Source organism: Ranitomeya variabilis, chromosome 1, assembly GCF_051348905.1.
Source record: "Ranitomeya variabilis isolate aRanVar5 chromosome 1, aRanVar5.hap1, whole genome shotgun sequence".
Taxonomy (NCBI): domain Eukaryota; kingdom Metazoa; phylum Chordata; class Amphibia; order Anura; family Dendrobatidae; genus Ranitomeya; species Ranitomeya variabilis.
This window is the reverse complement of record NC_135232.1, coordinates 195839993-195858430: the sequence shown is the minus strand read 5'-3', so window position 1 is coordinate 195858430 and position 18438 is coordinate 195839993. Positions and strand designations below refer to the sequence as shown.

Here is an 18438-nt window from a genome sequence, read left to right as displayed (position 1 = left end):
GAAACACACTGCTTCTTTGTGTAGCATCATGGGAAAGTCTCATGAAATTAGCCAAGATGTCAGGAAAAGAATTGTGGACTTGCACAAGTCTGACTAAGGGTACCGTCACACAGTGGCATTTTTATCGCTACGACGGCACGATTCGTGACGTTGTAGCGATATCGTTACGATCTCGCAGTGTCTGACACGCTACTGCGATCAGGCACCCTGCTGAGAATCGTACGTCGTAGCAGATCGTTTCAAACTTTCTTTCGTCGCTTGATCACCCGCTGACATCGCTGGATCGTTGTGTGTGACAGCGATCCAGCGATGTGTTCGCTGGTAACCAGGGTAAACATCGGGTAACTAAGAGCAGGGCCGCGCTTAGTAACCCGATGTTTACCGTGGTTACCAGCGTAAAAGTAAAAAAAAAAAAACCGTACATACTCACCATCTGATGCCCGTCAGGTCCCTTGCCGTCTGCTTCCTGCTCTGACTGAATCCGGCCGTACAGTGAGAGCAGATCACAGCAGCGACGTCACCGCTGTGATCTGCTCTCACTTTCCGGCCGGCAGACAGTCAGAGAGGAAAGCAGACTGCAAGGGACCTGACGGGCATCAGATAGTGAGTATGTACGGTTTGTTTTTTTTTACTTTTACGCTGGTAACCACGGTAAACATCGGGTTACTAAGCGCGGCCCTGCGCTTAGTTACCCGATGTTTACCCTGGTTACCCGGGGACTTCGGCATCGCTCCAGCGCCGTGATTGCAAAGTGTGACCGCAGTCTACGACGCTGGAGCGATAATCATACGATCGCTGCGACGTCACGGATCGTGCCGTCGTAGCGATGTAAATGGTACTGTGTGATGGTACCCTTATCCTTGGGTACAATTTCAAGATACCTGAAGGTGCCTCGTTCATCTGTGCAAACAATTGTTTGCAAGTACAAATAAGATGGGAATGTTCAGCCATCATACCGCTCAGGAAGAAGATAGGCTCTGTGTCACAGAGATGAATGAGCTTTGGTCCAACATGTGCATATCAACCCAAGGACAAAAGCAAAAGATCTTGTGAAGATGATGGCAGAAACTGATAAGATTGTGTAAATATCCACAGTGAAACAAGTACTATATCAACATGGACTGAAAGGCCACTCTGCCAGGAAGAAGCCATTACTCCAAAAGAAACATAAAAAAGCCAGAATAATGTTTGCAAATGTACACAGGAATACAGACCTTAATTTTTTGACACATGTCCTGTGGTCTGATGAAACTAAAATTGAATGTCTTTGGGCATAATGACCATCATTCCATTTGGAGGAAAAAGGGAGTCTTGGAAGCCTAAGATCACCAACCCAACTGTGAAACATGGGGGTGCCAGCATCATGTTGTGGGGTTGTTTTGCTGGAGGAGGGACTGGTACAGTTCACAAAAATAAATGACATCATGAGAAAATAAGATTATGTGGCAATGCTGTAGCAACATCTCAAGACATCAGCCAGTAAGTTAAAGCTTGGGAGGAAATTACTCTTTCAAATTGGCAATGACCCGAAGCAGACTGCTAAAGTGGTAACAATGTGGCTTAAGGATAACAAAGTCAATGTTTTGGAGAGGCCATCACAAAGCCCTGATCTCAATCCTAATGAAAAGTTATGGACAAAGCTGAAAAGGCAGGTGCGAGCAAGCCACCCTTCAAACCTGGATCAGTTACACCAGTTTTGTCAGGAAGAATGAGCTCAAATTCCGACCAGCTATTGTGAGAAGCTTGTGGAAGGATATCCCAAACGTTTGACCTAAGTCATTCAGTTTAAGGGCAATGGTACCAAATATTAATGACATTTATGAAAACTTTTGACTTTGCAGAAAGTAATAAAAATGCCTTAACCCCTTAGTGACAGAGCCAATTTGGTACTTAATGACCGAGCCAATTTTTACAATTCTGACCAGTGTCACTTTATGAGGTTATAACTCTGGAACGCTTTATCGGATCCCGCTGATTCTGAGATTGTTTTTTCGTGACATGTTGTACTTCAAGTTAGTGGTAACATTTCTTCGATATTACTTGCGATTATTTATGAAAAAAATGGAAATATGGCGAAAATTTTTAAAATTTTGCAATTTTCAAACTTTGTATTTTTATGCCCTTAAATCAGAGAGATATGTCACAAAAAATAGTTAATAAATAACATTTCTCACATGTCTACTTTACATCAGCACAATTTTGGAAACAATTTTTTTTTTTGTTAGGGAGTTATAAGGGTTAAAAGTTGACCAGCAATTTCTCATTTTTACAACACCATGTTTTTTTTAGGGACCACATCACCTTTGAAGTGATTTTGAGGGGTCTATATGATAGAAAATAACCAAGTGTGACACCATTCTAAAAACTACACCCCTCAAGCTGCTCAAAACCACATTCAAGAAGTTTATTAACCCTTTACGTACTTCACAGGAACTAAAAAAATGTGGAAGAAAAAAATGAACATTTTACTTTTTTTTGCAAACATTTTACTTCAGAACCATTTTTTTTAATTTTCACAAGTGTAAAAACAGAAATTTAACCAGAAATTTTGTTGTGCAATTTTTCCTGAGTACACCGATACCCCATATGTGGAGGTAAACCACTGTTTGGGCGCACCGCAGAGCTTGGAAGTGAAGGAGCACCGTTTGACTGTTTCAATGCAGAATTGGCTGGAATTGAGATCGGACGCCATGTCGCGTTTGGAGAGCCCCTAATGTGCCTAAACAGTGGAAACCGCCCACAAGTGACACCATTTTGGAAACTAGACCCCCCAAGGAACTTATCTAGATGTGTGGTGAGCACTTTGAACCCCCAAGTGCTTCACAGAAGTTTATAACGTAGAGCCGTGAAAATAAAAAATCGCATTTGTTTTCACAAAAATGATTTTTTCGCCCACAAATTCTTATTTTCACAAGGGTAACAGGAGAAATTAGACCACAAAAGTTGTTGTGCAATTTCTCCTGAGTACGTCGATACCCCATATGTGGAGGTAAACCACTGTTTGGGCACACCGCAGAGCTTGGAATTGAAGGAGCACCGTTTGACTTTTTCAATGCAGAATTGGCTGGAATTGAGATCGGATGCCATGTCGCGTTTGGAGAGTCCCTGATGTGCCTAAACAGTGGAAACCCCCCACAAGTGATACCATTTTGGAAACTAGACCCCTTAAGGAACTTATCTAGATGTGTGGTGAGCACTTTGAACCCCCAAGTGCTTCACAGAAGTTTATAACGTAGAGCCGTGAAAATAAAAAATCTCATTTTTTCTACAAAAATGATCTTTTTGCCCCCAAATTTTTATTTTCACAAGGGTAACAGGAGAAATTAGACCACAAAAGTTGTTGTGCAATTTCTCCTGAGTACGTCGATACCCCATATATGGGGGTAAACCACTGTTTGGGCGCACCGCAGAGCTTGGAAGAGAAGGAGTGTCGTTTTACTTTTTCAATGTAGAATTGGCTGGAATTGAGATCGGACGCCATGTCACGTTTGGAGAGCCGCTGATGTGCCTAAACAGTAGAGACCCCCCACATATGACACCATTTTGGAAACTAGACCCCTTAAGGAACTTATCTAGATGTGTGGTGAGCACTTTAAACCCCCAGGTGCTTCACAGAAGTTTATAACGTAGAGCCGTGAAAATAAAAAAATCGCATTTTTTCTACAAAAATGATCTTTTTGCCTCCAAATTTTTATTTTACCAAGGGTAACAGGAGAAAATGGACCCCAGAAGCTGTTGTACAATTTGTCTTGAGTACGCCGACACCCTATATGTGGGGGTAAACCACTGTTTGGGCGCATGGCTGAGCTCGGAAGCAAAGGAGCGCCATTTGACTTTTCAATGCAAAATTGACTGGAATTGAGATCGGACGCCATGTCGCGTTTGGAGAGCCCCTGATGTGCCTAAACAGCAGAAACCCCCCAAAAGTGACCCCATTTTGGAAACTAGACCCCCCATGGAACTTATCTAGATGTGTAGTGAGAACTTTGAATGCCCAAGTGCATCACAGAAGTTTATAATGCAGAGTCGTGAAAATAAAAAATATATATTTTTTAACAATAAGGATTTTTTAGCCCCCAAGTTTTTATTTTCACAAGGGTAACAAGAGAAATTGGACCCCAAACGTTGTTGTCCAATTTGTCCTGAGTATGCTGGTACCCCATATGTGGGGGTAAACCACTGTTTGGGCGCACGGCAGAGCTCGGAAGGGAAGGAGTGCCATTTTGGAATGCAGACTTTGATAGAATTGTCTGCGGGCGTTATGTTGCGTTTGCAGACCCCTAATGTACCTAAACAGTAGAAACCCCCAACAAGTGACCCCATTTTGGAAAATAGACCCCTCAAGGAACTTATCTAGATATGTGGTGAGAACTTTGAATGCCCAAGTGCTTCACAGAAGTTTATAATGCAGAGTAGTGAAAATAAAAAATATTTTTTTTCCCACAAAAAAGATTTTTTTAGCCCCCAAATTTTTATTTTCACAAGGGTAACAAGAGAAATTGGACCCCAAAAGTTGTTGTCCAATTTGTCCTGAGTATGCTGGTACCCCATATGTGGGGGTAAACCACTGTTTGGGCGCACGGCAGAGCTCGGAAGGGAAGGAGTGCCATTTTGGAATGCAGACTTTGATAGAATTGTCTGCGGGCGTTATGTTGCGTTTGCAGACCCCTAATGTACCTAAACAGTAGAAACCCCCAACAAGTGACCCCATTTTGGAAAATAGACCCCCCAAGGAACTTATCTAGATATGTGGTGAGAACTTTGAATGCCCAAGTGCTTCACAGAAGTTTATAATGCAGAGTAGTGAAAATAAAAAATATTTTTTTTCCCACAAAAAAGATTTTTTTAGCCCCCAAATTTTTATTTTCACAAGGGTAACAAAAGAAATTGGACCCCAAAAGTTGTTGTCCAATTTGTCCTGAGTATGCTGGTACCCCATATGTGGGGGTAAACCACTGTTTGGGCGCACGGCAGAACTCGGAAGGGAAGGAGCGCCATTTTGGAATGCAGACTTTGATAGAATTGTCTGCGGGCGTTATGTTGCGTTTGCAGACCCCTAATGTACCTAAACAGTAGAAACCCCCACAAGTGACCAAATTTTGGAAACTAGACCCCCTAAGGAACTTATCTAGATATGTGGTGAGAACTTTGAAAGCTCAAGTGCTTCACAGAAATTTATAATGCAGAGTAGTGAAAATAAAAAAATATATTTTTTTCCAACAAAAAAGATTTTTAGCCCCCAAGTTTTTATTTTCACAAGGGTAACAGGAGAAATTGGACCCCAAAAGTTGTTGTCCAATTTATCCCGAGTACGCTGATGCCCCATATGTGGGGGTAAACCACTGTTTGGGCGCACGGCAGAGCTCAGAAGGGAGGGAGTACCATTTGACTTTTTTAGCACAAAATTGGCTGTCGTGTTTGGAGACCCCCTGATGTACCTAAACAGTGGAAACCCCCCAATTCTAACTCCAACCCTAACCCCAACACAGCCCTAACCCTAATCTCAACCCGATCCATAATCCTAATCACAACCCTAACGATAATCACAACCCTAACCCCAAAACAGCCCTAATCTCAACCCTAACCATAACCCTAATCAAAACCCTAAATCCAACACACCCCTAACCCTAATCCCAACCCTAACCCTAATCCCAACCCTAATCCCAAACGTAACACTAATCCCAACCCTAATCCAAACGCTAACCCTAATCCCAACTCTAACCCTAACTTTAGCCCCAACCCTAACTTTAGCCCCAACCCTAACCATAACTTTAGCCCCCGTCGTCACAAAAAAAGTTCAATGTAACCTTTTTTTTGTACGTCGCGTCCGCCATTTCCGCGGATGCGTGGCCGTAACTCTGCCCCCTCCTCCCCAGGACATAGACTGGGCAGCGGATGCGTTGAAAAACTGCATCCGCTGCCCACGTTGTGCACAATTTTCACAACGTGCGTCGGTACATCGGGCCGACGCATTGCGACCGCCCCGTACCGACGCAAGTGTGAAAGAAGCCTAAGGCTACTTTCACACTAGCGTCGTACTCGGCCCATCGCAGTGTGTCGGGCCGACGTACCGACGCTAGCGTTGTAAGCGCCGCACAACGGGTGCAGCGGATGCTGTTTTTTCAACGCATCCGCTGCCCCATTGTGAGGTGCGGGGAGGCGGGGGCGGAGTTCCGGCCACGCATGCGCGGTCGGAAATGGCGGACACGTCGCACAAAAAAGTTACATGCAGTTTTTTTTGTGTCGACGGTCCGCCGAAGCACGACGCATCCGTCGCACGACGGATGCGACATGTGGCAATCCGTCGCAATGCGTCGCTAATGCAAGCCAATGGAGAAAAAACGCATCCTGCAAGCACTTTTGCAGGATGCGTTTTTTCTCCAACGACGCATTGCGACGGAAGCCAAAAAACGCTAGTGTGAAAGTAGCCTAACTCTAACCCTAGCCCTAACCCTAACCCTAAATTTAGCCCCAACCCTAACCCTAACTCTAACCCTAACTCTAACCCTAACCCTAACTCTAACCCTAACCCTAACCCTAACCCTAACTCTAACCCTAACTCTAACCCTAACCCTAACTCTAACCCTAACCCTAACCCTAACCCTAACCCTAACCCTAACTCTAACCCTAACTCTAACCCTAACCCTAACCCTAACCCTAACCCTAATTTTAGCCCCAACTTGTCTTCTCCTGCCGGCCGGCAGATGGCAGCAGATGGCGGGCGCACTGCGCATGCGCCCGCCATGATGAAAAAGCCGGCTGGCAGGAGAAGACAGAAGAGGACCCAGGGACCCCGGGTGAGTATGATAGGGTCCCCGAATCCCCCTATTTCTCTGTCCTCTGATGTGCGATCACATCAGAGGACAGAGAAATAACTGATCGCTTTTTTTTTTTTTTTTTTTGCGGTTGCCGGTAAACTGTTAATTACCGGCGATCGCAAAGCAGGGGTCGGTGCAAACCGACCCCGATCATGTTCTTTGGGGTCTCGGCTACCCCCGGCAGCCGAGACCCCAAAGAACATCCGGGTGCCGGGCGGCGGGCGCACTGCACGTGCGCCCGCCATTTTTTCCCGGAAAAAAGATGGCGGCGCCCATGGGGAGACACGAGGAGCACCGGGGGAGGTAGGTAAGTATTGGGGGGCTATTGGGGGCCATCGGGGACCACATTTCTCTGTCCTCCGATGTGCGATCACATCGGAGGACAGAGAAATTAAACGGCAAATCGCGTTTTTTTTTTTTTGTTGCGACCGCCGGTAAACGGTTAATTACCGGCGATCGCAACTCGGGGGTCGGTAAAAACCCCCCGAATCATGTTCTCTGGGGTCTCGGCTACCCTCGGCAACCGAGACCCCAGAGAAAATCCGACTCTGGGGGGCGCTATTCACTTTTTCCACAGCGCCATTAATTAACGGCGCTGTGGATTAAGTACCATTAGCGGCCGCCGTTAAAAGGCGTATCGGCGGTCGTTAAGGGGTTAAAACATTCTCTCTCTCATTATACTGGCATTTGGCAAATATTAATAATTATGGTGCTAGGCGCTGGGATTCTCCTGCTGCACGGGGTAGATCCTAAGCCTTCCCTGCCTCTGTCGCCTCCCATCCAGCTTTGGCCGCTGTGAGTGCTGCTGAGCATAGACGTCGGTCCCAGTGTCTTGCTCAGGCTTGTGCTATTCGTCTGGTTACTAATGGCTCTTCAGCTAAGCCTATGGTAACCAGCGGAAGGCAGCAACGAGTGAACGCTCTGGAGACTAAGTCCAGAAATCACCCTACTGAGCATGCTCGTGATGTGGCGTCATCTCATTAGTGGTCAGTCGTCAGCTGCTCTGGTGATGTGGCAGCTCCGGATTGGTCCTTGGGCAAGGTCCTGTCTGACAGGACTTGAGCTTTATGAATAAAAGGCTCTCAGAGGCGCACTCCGGTGCACTAGTATCAACCATTTTACATGTGTGCAGGAGACATTGCAACAGTGTGGTCTGTTGTGAATTTGGATTCTGGGCTCCCCCGGTGGCTACTGGTGGAATTGAACTGGTGTTTTCATCTTCTCTGTTCACCTGTTCCCATCAAGATGTGGGAGTCGCTATATAACCTTGCTGCTCTGTTAGTTGCTTGCCGGTCAACAATGTTATCAGAAGCCTCTCTGTGCTTGTTCCTGCTCCTAGACAACTACTAGATAAGTTGGACTTTTGTCCATGTTTGTTTTTGCATTTTGGTTCCAGTTCACAGCTGTAGTTTCGTTACTGTGTCTGGAAAGCTCTTGTGAACAGGAATTGCCACTCTGGTGTTATGAGTTAATGACAGAGTTTTAAAGTAATTTCTGGATGGTGTTTTTGATTAGGGTTTTCAGCTGACCATGAAAGTGTCCTTTCTGTCTTCTGCTATGTAGTAAGTGGACCTCAAATTTGCTAAACCTATTTTCATCCTACGTTTGTTATTTCATCTTAATTCACCGCCAATACATGTGGGGGGCCTCTGTCTCCTTTTGGGGTATTTCTCTAGAGGTGAGCTAGGACTAATATTTTCCTCTGCTAGCATTATTTAGTCCTCCGGCTGGTGATGGGCATCTAGAATCAACGTAGGCATGCTACCCGGCCACTGCTAGTTGTGTGTTAGGTTTAGTTCATGGTCAGCTCAGTTCCCATCTTCCAAGAGCTAGTTCCTATATATGCTTATGCTATGATCTCTTGCCATTGAGATCATGACAGTTTGACCGGCCCACTAAAGGGTTAAAATCCTTGGCTGAGAAAGGAGAGAAATAAGTAGTCTGCTGATATTTTTTTTTTTTTTTTTTTCTCTCCTTTGAATGGCTCTGTGTCCACCTGTTTGTAATGGATCTTCAGAGTGTAACTGCAGGTTTGAATAATCTCGCCACGAAGGTACAAAATTTGCAAGATTTTGTTTGTCATGCACCTGTATCTGAGCCGAGAATTCCTTTGCCGGAATTTTTCTCGGGGAATAGATCTGGGTTTCAGAATTTTCGAAATAATTGCAAATTATTTTTGTCCCTGAAATCTCGCTCTGCCGGAGACCCTGCACAGCAGGTCAGGATTGTGATTTCCTTGCTCCGGGGCGACCCTCAAGACTGGGCTTTTTCATTGACACCAGGGGATCCTGCGTTGCTCAATGTGGATGCGTTTTTTCTGGCCTTGGGGTTGCTTTATGACGAACCTCATTTGGAGCTTCAGGCAGAAAAAACTTTGATGTCCCTATCTCAGGGGCAAGATGAAGCGGAAATTTACTGCCAAAGATTCCGTAAATGGTCTGTGCTTACTCAGTGGAATGAGTGCGCCCTGGCGGCGACTTTCAGAGAGGGTCTCTCTGATGCCATTAAGGATGTTATGGTGGGGTTCCCTGTGCCTGCGGGTCTGAATGAGTCCATGACAATGGCTATTCAGATCGATAGGCGTTTGCGGGAGCGCAAACCAGTGCACCATCTGGCGGTGTCCACTGAGAAATCGCCAGAGAGTATGCAGTGTGATAGAATTCTGTCCCGAAGCGAGCGGCAGAATTTTAGACGGAAAAATGGGTTGTGTTTCTATTGTGGTGATTCTACTCATGTTATATCAGCATGCTCTAAGCGCACTAAAAAACTTGGTAAATCTGTTTCCATTTGCACCTTACCGTCTAAGTTTATTCTATCTGTGACCCTGATTTGCTCTTTGTCATCTATTACCACGGACGCCTATGTCGACTCTGGCGCCGCTTTGAGTCTTATGGATTGGTCCTTTGCCAATCGCTGTGGGTATGATTTAGAGCCTTTGGAGACTTCTATTCCTCTGAAGGGGATTGACTCCACCCCATTGGCTAATAATAAACCACAATACTGGACACAAGTAACTATGCGTATTAATCCGGGTCACCAGGAGATTATTCGCTTTCTGGTGCTGTATAATCTACATGATGATTTGGTGCTAGGATTGCCTTGGCTGCAATCTCACAACCCAGTCCTCGACTGGAGAGCTATGTCTGTGTTGAGCTGGGGATGTAAGGGGGCTCATGGGGATGTACCTGTGGTTTCCATTTCATCATCTATTCCCTCTGAAATTCCTGAGTTCCTGTCTGACTATCGTGACGTCTTTGAAGAATCCAAGCTTGGTTCGTTACCTCCGCACCGAGAGTGCGATTGTGCCATAGATTTAATCCCGGGTAGTAAATACCCAAAGGGTCGTTTATTTAATCTGTCTGTGCCTGAACATGCTGCTATGCGAGAATATATAAAGGAGTCCTTGGAAAAGGGACATATTCGTCCATCGTCATCTCCCTTAGGAGCCGGTTTTTTCTTTGTGTCAAAAAAAGACGGCTCTTTGAGACCATGTATTGATTATCGGCTTTTGAATAAAATCACTGTTAAATATCAATACCCATTGCCGTTGCTGACTGATTTGTTTGCTCGCATAAAGGGGGCCAAGTGGTTCTCTAAGATTGACCTTCGTGGGGCGTATAATTTGGTGCGAATCAGGCAGGGGGATGAGTGGAAAACCGCATTTAATACGCCCGAGGGCCACTTTGAGTATTTAGTGATGCCTTTTGGTCTTTCTAATGCTCCGTCAGTTTTCCAGTCCTTTATGCATGATATTTTTCGCGATTATTTGGATAAATTTATGATTGTGTATCTGGATGATATTCTGATTTTTTCGGATGACTGGGACTCTCATGTCCAGCAAGTCAGGAGGGTTTTTCAGGTTTTGCGGTCTAATTCTTTGTGTGTGAAGGGTTCTAAGTGTGTTTTTGGGGTACAGAGGATTTCCTTTTTGGGATATATTTTTTCCCCCTCTTCCATTGAAATGGATCTTGTCAAGGTTCAAGCTATTTGTGATTGGACGCAACCCTCTTCTCTTAAGAGTCTTCAGAAATTTTTGGGCTTTGCTAACTTTTATCGTCGATTTATTGCTGGTTTTTCGGATATTGCTAAACCATTGACCGATTTGACTAGGAAGGGTGCTGATGTTGCTGATTGGTCCCCTGATGCTGTGGAGGCCTTTCGGGAGCTTAAGCGCCGTTTTTCCTCTGCCCCTGTGTTGCGTCAGCCTGATGTTGCTCTACCTTTTCAGGTTGAGGTCGATGCTTCTGAGATCGGAGCTGGGGCAGTGTTGTCGCAGAAAAGTTCTGACTGCTCCGTGATGAGGCCTTGTGCCTTCTTTTCCCGTAAATTTTCGCCCGCTGAGCGGAATTATGATGTTGGGAATCGGGAGCTTTTGGCCATGAAGTGGGCTTTTGAGGAGTGGCGCCATTGGCTTGAGGGGGCCAGACATCAGGTGGTGGTATTGACTGACCACAAAAATTTGATTTATCTTGAGACCGCCAGGCGCCTGAATCCTAGACAGGCGCGCTGGTCATTATTTTTCTCTCGGTTTAATTTTGTGGTGTCATACCTACCGGGTTCTAAGAATGTTAAGGCGGATGCCCTTTCTAGGAGTTTTGAGCCTGACTCACCTGGTAACTCTGAGCCCACAGGTATCCTTAAGGATGGAGTGGTATTGTCAGCCGTTTCTCCAGACCTGCGGCGGGCCTTGCAGGAGTTTCAGGCGGATAGACCTGATCGTTGCCCACCTGATAAACTGTTTGTTCCTGATGATTGGACCAGTAGAGTCATCTCTGAGGTTCATTCTTCTGCGTTGGCAGGTCATCCTGGCATTTTTGGTACCAGGGATTTGGTGGCAAGGTCCTTCTGGTGGCCTTCCCTGTCACGAGATGTGCGAGGCTTTGTGCAGTCTTGTGACGTTTGTGCTCGGGCCAAGCCTTGTTGTTCTCGGGCTAGTGGATTGTTGTTGCCCTTGCCTATTCCTAAGAGGCCTTGGACGCACATCTCGATGGATTTTATTTCAGATCTGCCTGTTTCTCAGAAGATGTCTGTCATCTGGGTGGTGTGTGACCGTTTCTCTAAGATGGTCCATTTGGTTCCTCTGCCCAAGTTGCCTTCTTCTTCCGAGTTGGTTCCTCTGTTTTTTCAAAATGTTGTTCGTTTGCATGGTATTCCTGAGAATATCGTTTCTGACAGAGGGACCCAATTCGTGTCTAGATTTTGGCGGGCATTCTGTGCTAGGATGGGCATAGATTTATCTTTTTCGTCCGCTTTCCATCCTCAGACGAATGGCCAGACCGAGCGGATTAATCAGACCCTGGAGACATATCTGAGGTGTTTTGTGTCTGCTGACCAGGATGATTGGGTTGCTTTTTTGCCATTGGCGGAGTTCGCTCTCAATAATCGGGCCAGCTCTGCCACTTTGGTGTCCCCGTTTTTCTGTAATTCGGGGTTTCATCCTCGATTTTCCTCTGGTCAGGTGGAATCTTCGGATTGTCCTGGAGTGGATGCTGTGGTGGAGAGATTGCATCAGATCTGGGGGCAGGTGGTGGACAATTTGAGGTTGTCCCAGGAGAAGACTCAGCTTTTTGCCAACCGCCACCGTCGTGTTGGTCCTCGGCTTTGTGTTGGGGATTTGGTGTGGTTGTCTTCTCGTTTTGTCCCTATGAGGGTCTCTTCTCCTAAGTTTAAGCCTCGGTTCATTGGCCCGTATAAGATATTGGAGATTCTTAACCCTGTTTCCTTCCGTTTGGACCTCCCTGCATCCTTTTCTATTCATAACGTTTTTCATCGGTCATTGTTGCGCAGGTATGAGGTACCGGTTGTGCCTTCCGTTGAGCCTCCTGCTCCGGTGTTGGTTGAGGGTGAGTTGGAGTACGTTGTGGAGAAAATCTTAGACTCTCGTGTTTCCAGACGGAGACTCCAGTATCTGGTCAAGTGGAAGGGATACGGCCAGGAGGATAATTCTTGGGTGAATGCATCTGATGTTCATGCCTCTGATCTGGTTCGTGCCTTTCATAGGGCCCATCCTGATCGCCCTGGTGGTTCTGGTGAGGGTTCGGTGCCCCCTCCTTGAGGGGGGGGTACTGTTGTGAATTTGGATTCTGGGCTCCCCCGGTGGCTACTGGTGGAATTGAACTGGTGTTTTCATCTTCTCTGTTCACCTGTTCCCATCAAGATGTGGGAGTCGCTATATAACCTTGCTGCTCTGTTAGTTGCTTGCCGGTCAACAATGTTATCAGAAGCCTCTCTGTGCTTGTTCCTGCTCCTAGACAACTACTAGATAAGTTGGACTTTTGTCCATGTTTGTTTTTGCATTTTGGTTCCAGTTCACAGCTGTAGTTTCGTTACTGTGTCTGGAAAGCTCTTGTGAACAGGAATTGCCACTCTGGTGTTATGAGTTAATGACAGAGTTTTAAAGTAATTTCTGGATGGTGTTTTTGATTAGGGTTTTCAGCTGACCATGAAAGTGTCCTTTCTGTCTTCTGCTATGTAGTAAGTGGACCTCAAATTTGCTAAACCTATTTTCATCCTACGTTTGTTATTTCATCTTAATTCACCGCCAATACATGTGGGGGGCCTCTGTCTCCTTTTGGGGTATTTCTCTAGATGTGAGCTAGGACTAATATTTTCCTCTGCTAGCAATATTTAGTCCTCCGGCTGGTGATGGGCATCTAGAATCAACGTAGGCATGCTACCCGGCCACTGCTAGTTGTGTGTTAGGTTTAGTTCATGGTCAGCTCAGTTCCCATCTTCCAAGAGCTAGTTCCTATATATGCTTATGCTATGATCTCTTGCCATTGAGATCATGACAGTGGTCTATGTCAGCATGTGCCCAGAATTCTGGCACCTCCAGAGAGGAGTTTGTCTGTATGGATTCAGGGCTGGCATCTAGCCATTAGAATTCCGGCACCTCTGGAGAGGAGTTGGTTGAGTGCTGTTGCTAAGTGTGTGACCACTGTTTGCTACTTGCTCCATTAGTAGCCTTTGATCCCCTGTGAAGTTAACAAGGATCGTGTCTAGTGTCATATCTACTTTCCTACTGTGTGCGAGTGACACAGCCCTATTGCAGATCGTTGGCATCGCTACTATGTGCGAGTGACACAACTTCGTGTGATGTTCACTGAGTGACGTGTAACTCAATGCGAGCTAGCAATCGCTTGCTGTGTGCTCTGCCATTGTCACACAAGCTGCAGTTTTACACCTCTGCACGGTGGACCCGGGGTTGCGATTGCACTTCTTTATTAAATTTATTTAGTGCAATCCGCCAACCCTAACATATGGTAATCCTAACTGATCTAAAACGGGAAAGGTTTATTCTGATTTAATGTCAGATATTGAGAAAACATGCATATGTGTCTTTTTATATAGTGTATATAAACTTCTGGTTTCAACTGTATCTGTGACGTGCAGGAGTATGGAGGGGATCTAGAAGGTTAATGTCGGTCTATGCATTGCCTAAACTTCCCTGTCATTTCCTCTGACTTTGCTCCTGCCCATACAAGAACAGTACCCAAGTGTGGGACTGCCACTGAGTCATTCACTACTCCAAATAGTTTCCCCATATGTATTTTCTTCCATCATGAAGATTCATCAGGGGATGTACTGGATGGGGGCATAAAATAGATCAGGAGAACCACCATGGTCGTCAGGACCATAGTAGCTGCCTGGAGCCCTTACTTTCTCCGAATACTCTTCAGGGTTATTACTGGGTCTTGTTATGCAAGATATATACGGTTTAAATTAGCTGGATTGAGTAAATTTCTATAATTTAAACACAAAATTGATTTGCATTGAATCAATTCACTCTTCCCTGCAATTGAGTAATAAAAAATATCTCAATTACCTATGAGTGATGGACATAAAGAACCTAGGTTAAGGTACGGATGCTCCCGAAAGCTCAACTTGTCATTTCATATGTGATTTCTCAAGACTGAATATTTTACATTGAGTGATCAAATATTCATCAAATGCTTTTTATTCTATGCATGGTTCTACATTGTCAATTCAATTTATCTAAAACACATTAGTTTTTAATTTTTGTTTGAACTTACCAACCCTCCACATGTGCTGAAGGAAGCGAATGATCCAAGATGTCCAAGAACAGTGCCACTATAATAGCAGTCTCTATCATTATTCCCAGCATTCAACGATTCCTTCCTGTCTCTCTTCCTCTCTTCAACCACAAAACTTGGAGACAAAAAACGGTTATCCTTTTTCAATAAAAGATACAAGTCCTTCCCAAAGGCAGAAATCCTCACCTTCATCTTTTCATTGTTATCTACTGTTTGGCTTGTAGAATTACTAAATTTTCCAGAGCGGGATGTCATAGTCGGTAAAGTGATGCTGGGGGGAATGGATTTTATTGATTTTGACAACCAAGGAATTTGGGAGAAATGGTAAAGCTCATGAGACTCATGTTCTTCATATTGCTCCTCCTTCTGATCCATCTGTTGGTGAAAATAACTTGGAGTAGATGAAAGAGAAGATACAGAACGAACTTCCCGAGAACTAACAGCAGCCTGATTATTTGTCGAATGAAGGTCCTCACTGCTATGATTTCTGTAAACATCTTGGACACCTGAGTTCACAACAGTGCTTCCGTCTTGACCTTTTTCCTGTGGGCCCCATAAAGATGGAAACACAACTTCCCATTCCTCATCCCATTGTAAAGATGCAAATAGACCTTAAAAATATAATGTCAAAGCAGAAGATTATTTGAAAGGCAGTGGTCCTATTCATGTACCAAGTTAAACATAAAGTATACAAATACAGTATAACAAAATTTATGTTAATATTAAATAGCTTGTCTAAATTCAGCAGAATGCTTGTCTAGGAGTTTTCTGGTATTGCAATTAAGCTCTGTTGAAGTGGACATGGAAGAGTTTCGATATCAGAGAAAACCTGAGAACATTTCTGAAGAATGCAACCAGTAATTTTGTAGTCCTCCTTTATGGTTCAATGCATAAAGTTCCAAGGATGGCTTCAAATCGTTTCAAGAAAGATCAGGAAAACCTTTCATAAAGGTTTCTTTTTCATGGGAAGAACATGCCTAATCTACAAAAGCATAATTCTATTTCTTCGTTCACACTGGATATACAGTAGTTTTACCATGTGCAATGTGCATCAATGTAAAAAAACCCTCACCTAGTTTTCACATTAATGTTATTTTTATAAATATATTACTATATATTTTATCATGTCACTGATATGTCCATCATCCATGTTTTCGGAATTCTTATGAAACACATTGTATGGCTATATTGTACAATCTTAATACATTTATTTTCATGTACCTATATAGATAATAGCATAAATAATATAGATTTGTAATATAACATGAAACAAATGAACATTTCTATTTAGTTTTATTATTGTGGTATATAGCTGCAATATCATCCCACTTGCTAAAGGACCTGGATTCACCTCTAGCTAGGATGTGGAGCTATGACCTCATGCTTACTAAGCAAATTACTTGGGATTTACATTGTTCACAGTTAAACCCTCTTACAAAATTTTAACAAAAAAGTTTGAACCACACACAAAAAAAACACTATCTATAACAATCCAACCACCATTCATACTAAATTACCATACCTAAAATCTTTAATGGCAGTTAGTCGTGACTCAACAGAATTTGCAATATTTGCGTGTTACTGATGATTCCTTTGCTCACTTATGTTGGCCCATGATTTTATCTAATAAAATATGTTATTTATTAATCAAGATATTGATTAATATTTTAAAGATTTAGCAGAACCCATGTGCATTTGACTTAAAGAGTTTGTCCCCTCTCAAAAAAATTCATCACACGTCAAATGTGACATCAACAATGACATCACATCCACAGCGCTGCAGCCAATCAGTGAGGGCAGCAGCTCATTCATTTTCACTACAGTATAAAGTCTTTCTACAAGACTGAACACAGCTTTTAAATAAAACAAAAATGGTGTGCATGCTACATTATATACCTTACAATCCTAAATAGTATTTGACTTTTTATTACTGTTTTTTCTATTTTATGCTTAACTACTTGTCAATAGTTACATTAATAATAATATTTATAGAGATCGCTGAGAGCAGCTACTGCGCAGGCACGGGTGGCGCCATCTTAGAGGAGGAATTTTTTTTTCTTCTCCAGCAAGATGGCGCCGCTGGCACCTGCACAATAGTGGCTATCGGATCTCTATACATACCGATAGCTGCTACTGTGCAGGCGCTGCAGGCGCCATTTTCAAATTGATTTTTTGGGGGGGTTTTACACTTGCTGAATAACATCAAGAATACTTATTAACTGGACTTTAGCATGCGATTATGCTGAAGCGCAGGTGCCACAGCTGGTACCTGCCTGCAGAAGCGATTTTTGTTGTTTCCTTCACTATGTACAGGTATTCATTACGCAAACGGGGGGGCAGGTCACTAAGGGATCAGTGACCTGTCAGCAGTCTGCATTATGAATCAGAGCTCCACATGAAGACCCCCTCCAGGCCCTCTCCGAAGCACGAGCATATCATTTACTCAAAACTGAAAATATAGATTAAAAAACAACCATAAGATGGATTTCATCAACCAAGGTATCATTTTAATCAGTAAAACAACGCCGATCTGACAATTTCTGAAGGTTACTGTGTACAATCCTGTTGACAGGTTCCCTTTAAATACCTTGAAAAAATCCCTGCACTCCTCTAATTCTAACGTTCTTTTCTGTTTTGTGCTGAATTACTGTACTGCAGAGATATTCACATTTGTTGTTTTTATAGTGCAGTATGTGAAATTTCTGTTTGCAGACCAACTGAGTGTTTCCTGAGGGCATACACTTTCACCACTTCCTCGTAGACACTGCCAACCACAGCTAGGCTATGCCTGAGACTGCTGTTATGGATCCCAATGGCTAGGGGATCGCACTGGACAAGCAAAAATAACTAAAATAACGGATGAGCTCTAGGTGATGGAACCTGGACTGACCGCTGCCCTACTCCTGACAAACACAACTAGAAATAGCCAGGGAGCGTGCCTACGTTGATTCTAGACGCCACGCGCCAGCCTAAGAGCTAACTAGCACTGCAGAGAAAATAAAGACCTAACTTGCCTCCAGAGAAATAAACCCCAAAGGTATAGTTGCCCCCCACATGTATTGACGGTGAAAATGAGAGGAAGGCACGCACATAGATATGAAAATAGAGTTAGCAAAACGAGGCCCGCTATAACTAGAAAGCAGAAGGATACAAAAGGGGTCTGAGCGGTCAGCAAAAAACCCTAATCAAAAACCATCCTGAGATTACAAGCACCCATGTGCCAACTCATGGCACATGGGGAGCACCTCAGCCCACTAGAGCTTCCAACTAGCATAGAATAATATTTAGCAAGCTGGACAAAAAACAAAACAACTGAAAAGCATAACTTAGCTTATCCTGAGAGATCTGGAAGCAGGTAGTCAGAACCAAACTGAGAACATCTGAGAACATTGATAGCCGGCAAGGGAATGACAGGGAAGCCAGGTTAAATAGGAAACACCCAGCCTCTGATGGACAGGTGGAAACCAGAAACCGCAACCCACCAAAGTCACCCAGTACCAGTTGTAACCACCAGAGGGAGCCCAAAAACAGAATCCACAACAGACTGCTAGATCAACTGTTGAGCT

General features: G+C 44.2%; 1 protein-coding gene across 1 annotated transcript in view; it reads right to left on the bottom strand.

The window, feature by feature from the left end:
- LOC143793911 (A disintegrin and metalloproteinase with thrombospondin motifs 19-like) overlaps window positions 1-18438 on the bottom strand; it is a 326064-nt gene that overhangs the window by 305269 nt on the left and 2357 nt on the right. The window contains exon 2 of the mRNA XM_077280850.1: window positions 14852-15483. Within this exon, the coding sequence (XP_077136965.1) occupies window positions 14852-15483 (632 nt within the window). The remainder of the gene's footprint in view (window positions 1-14851; window positions 15484-18438) is intronic.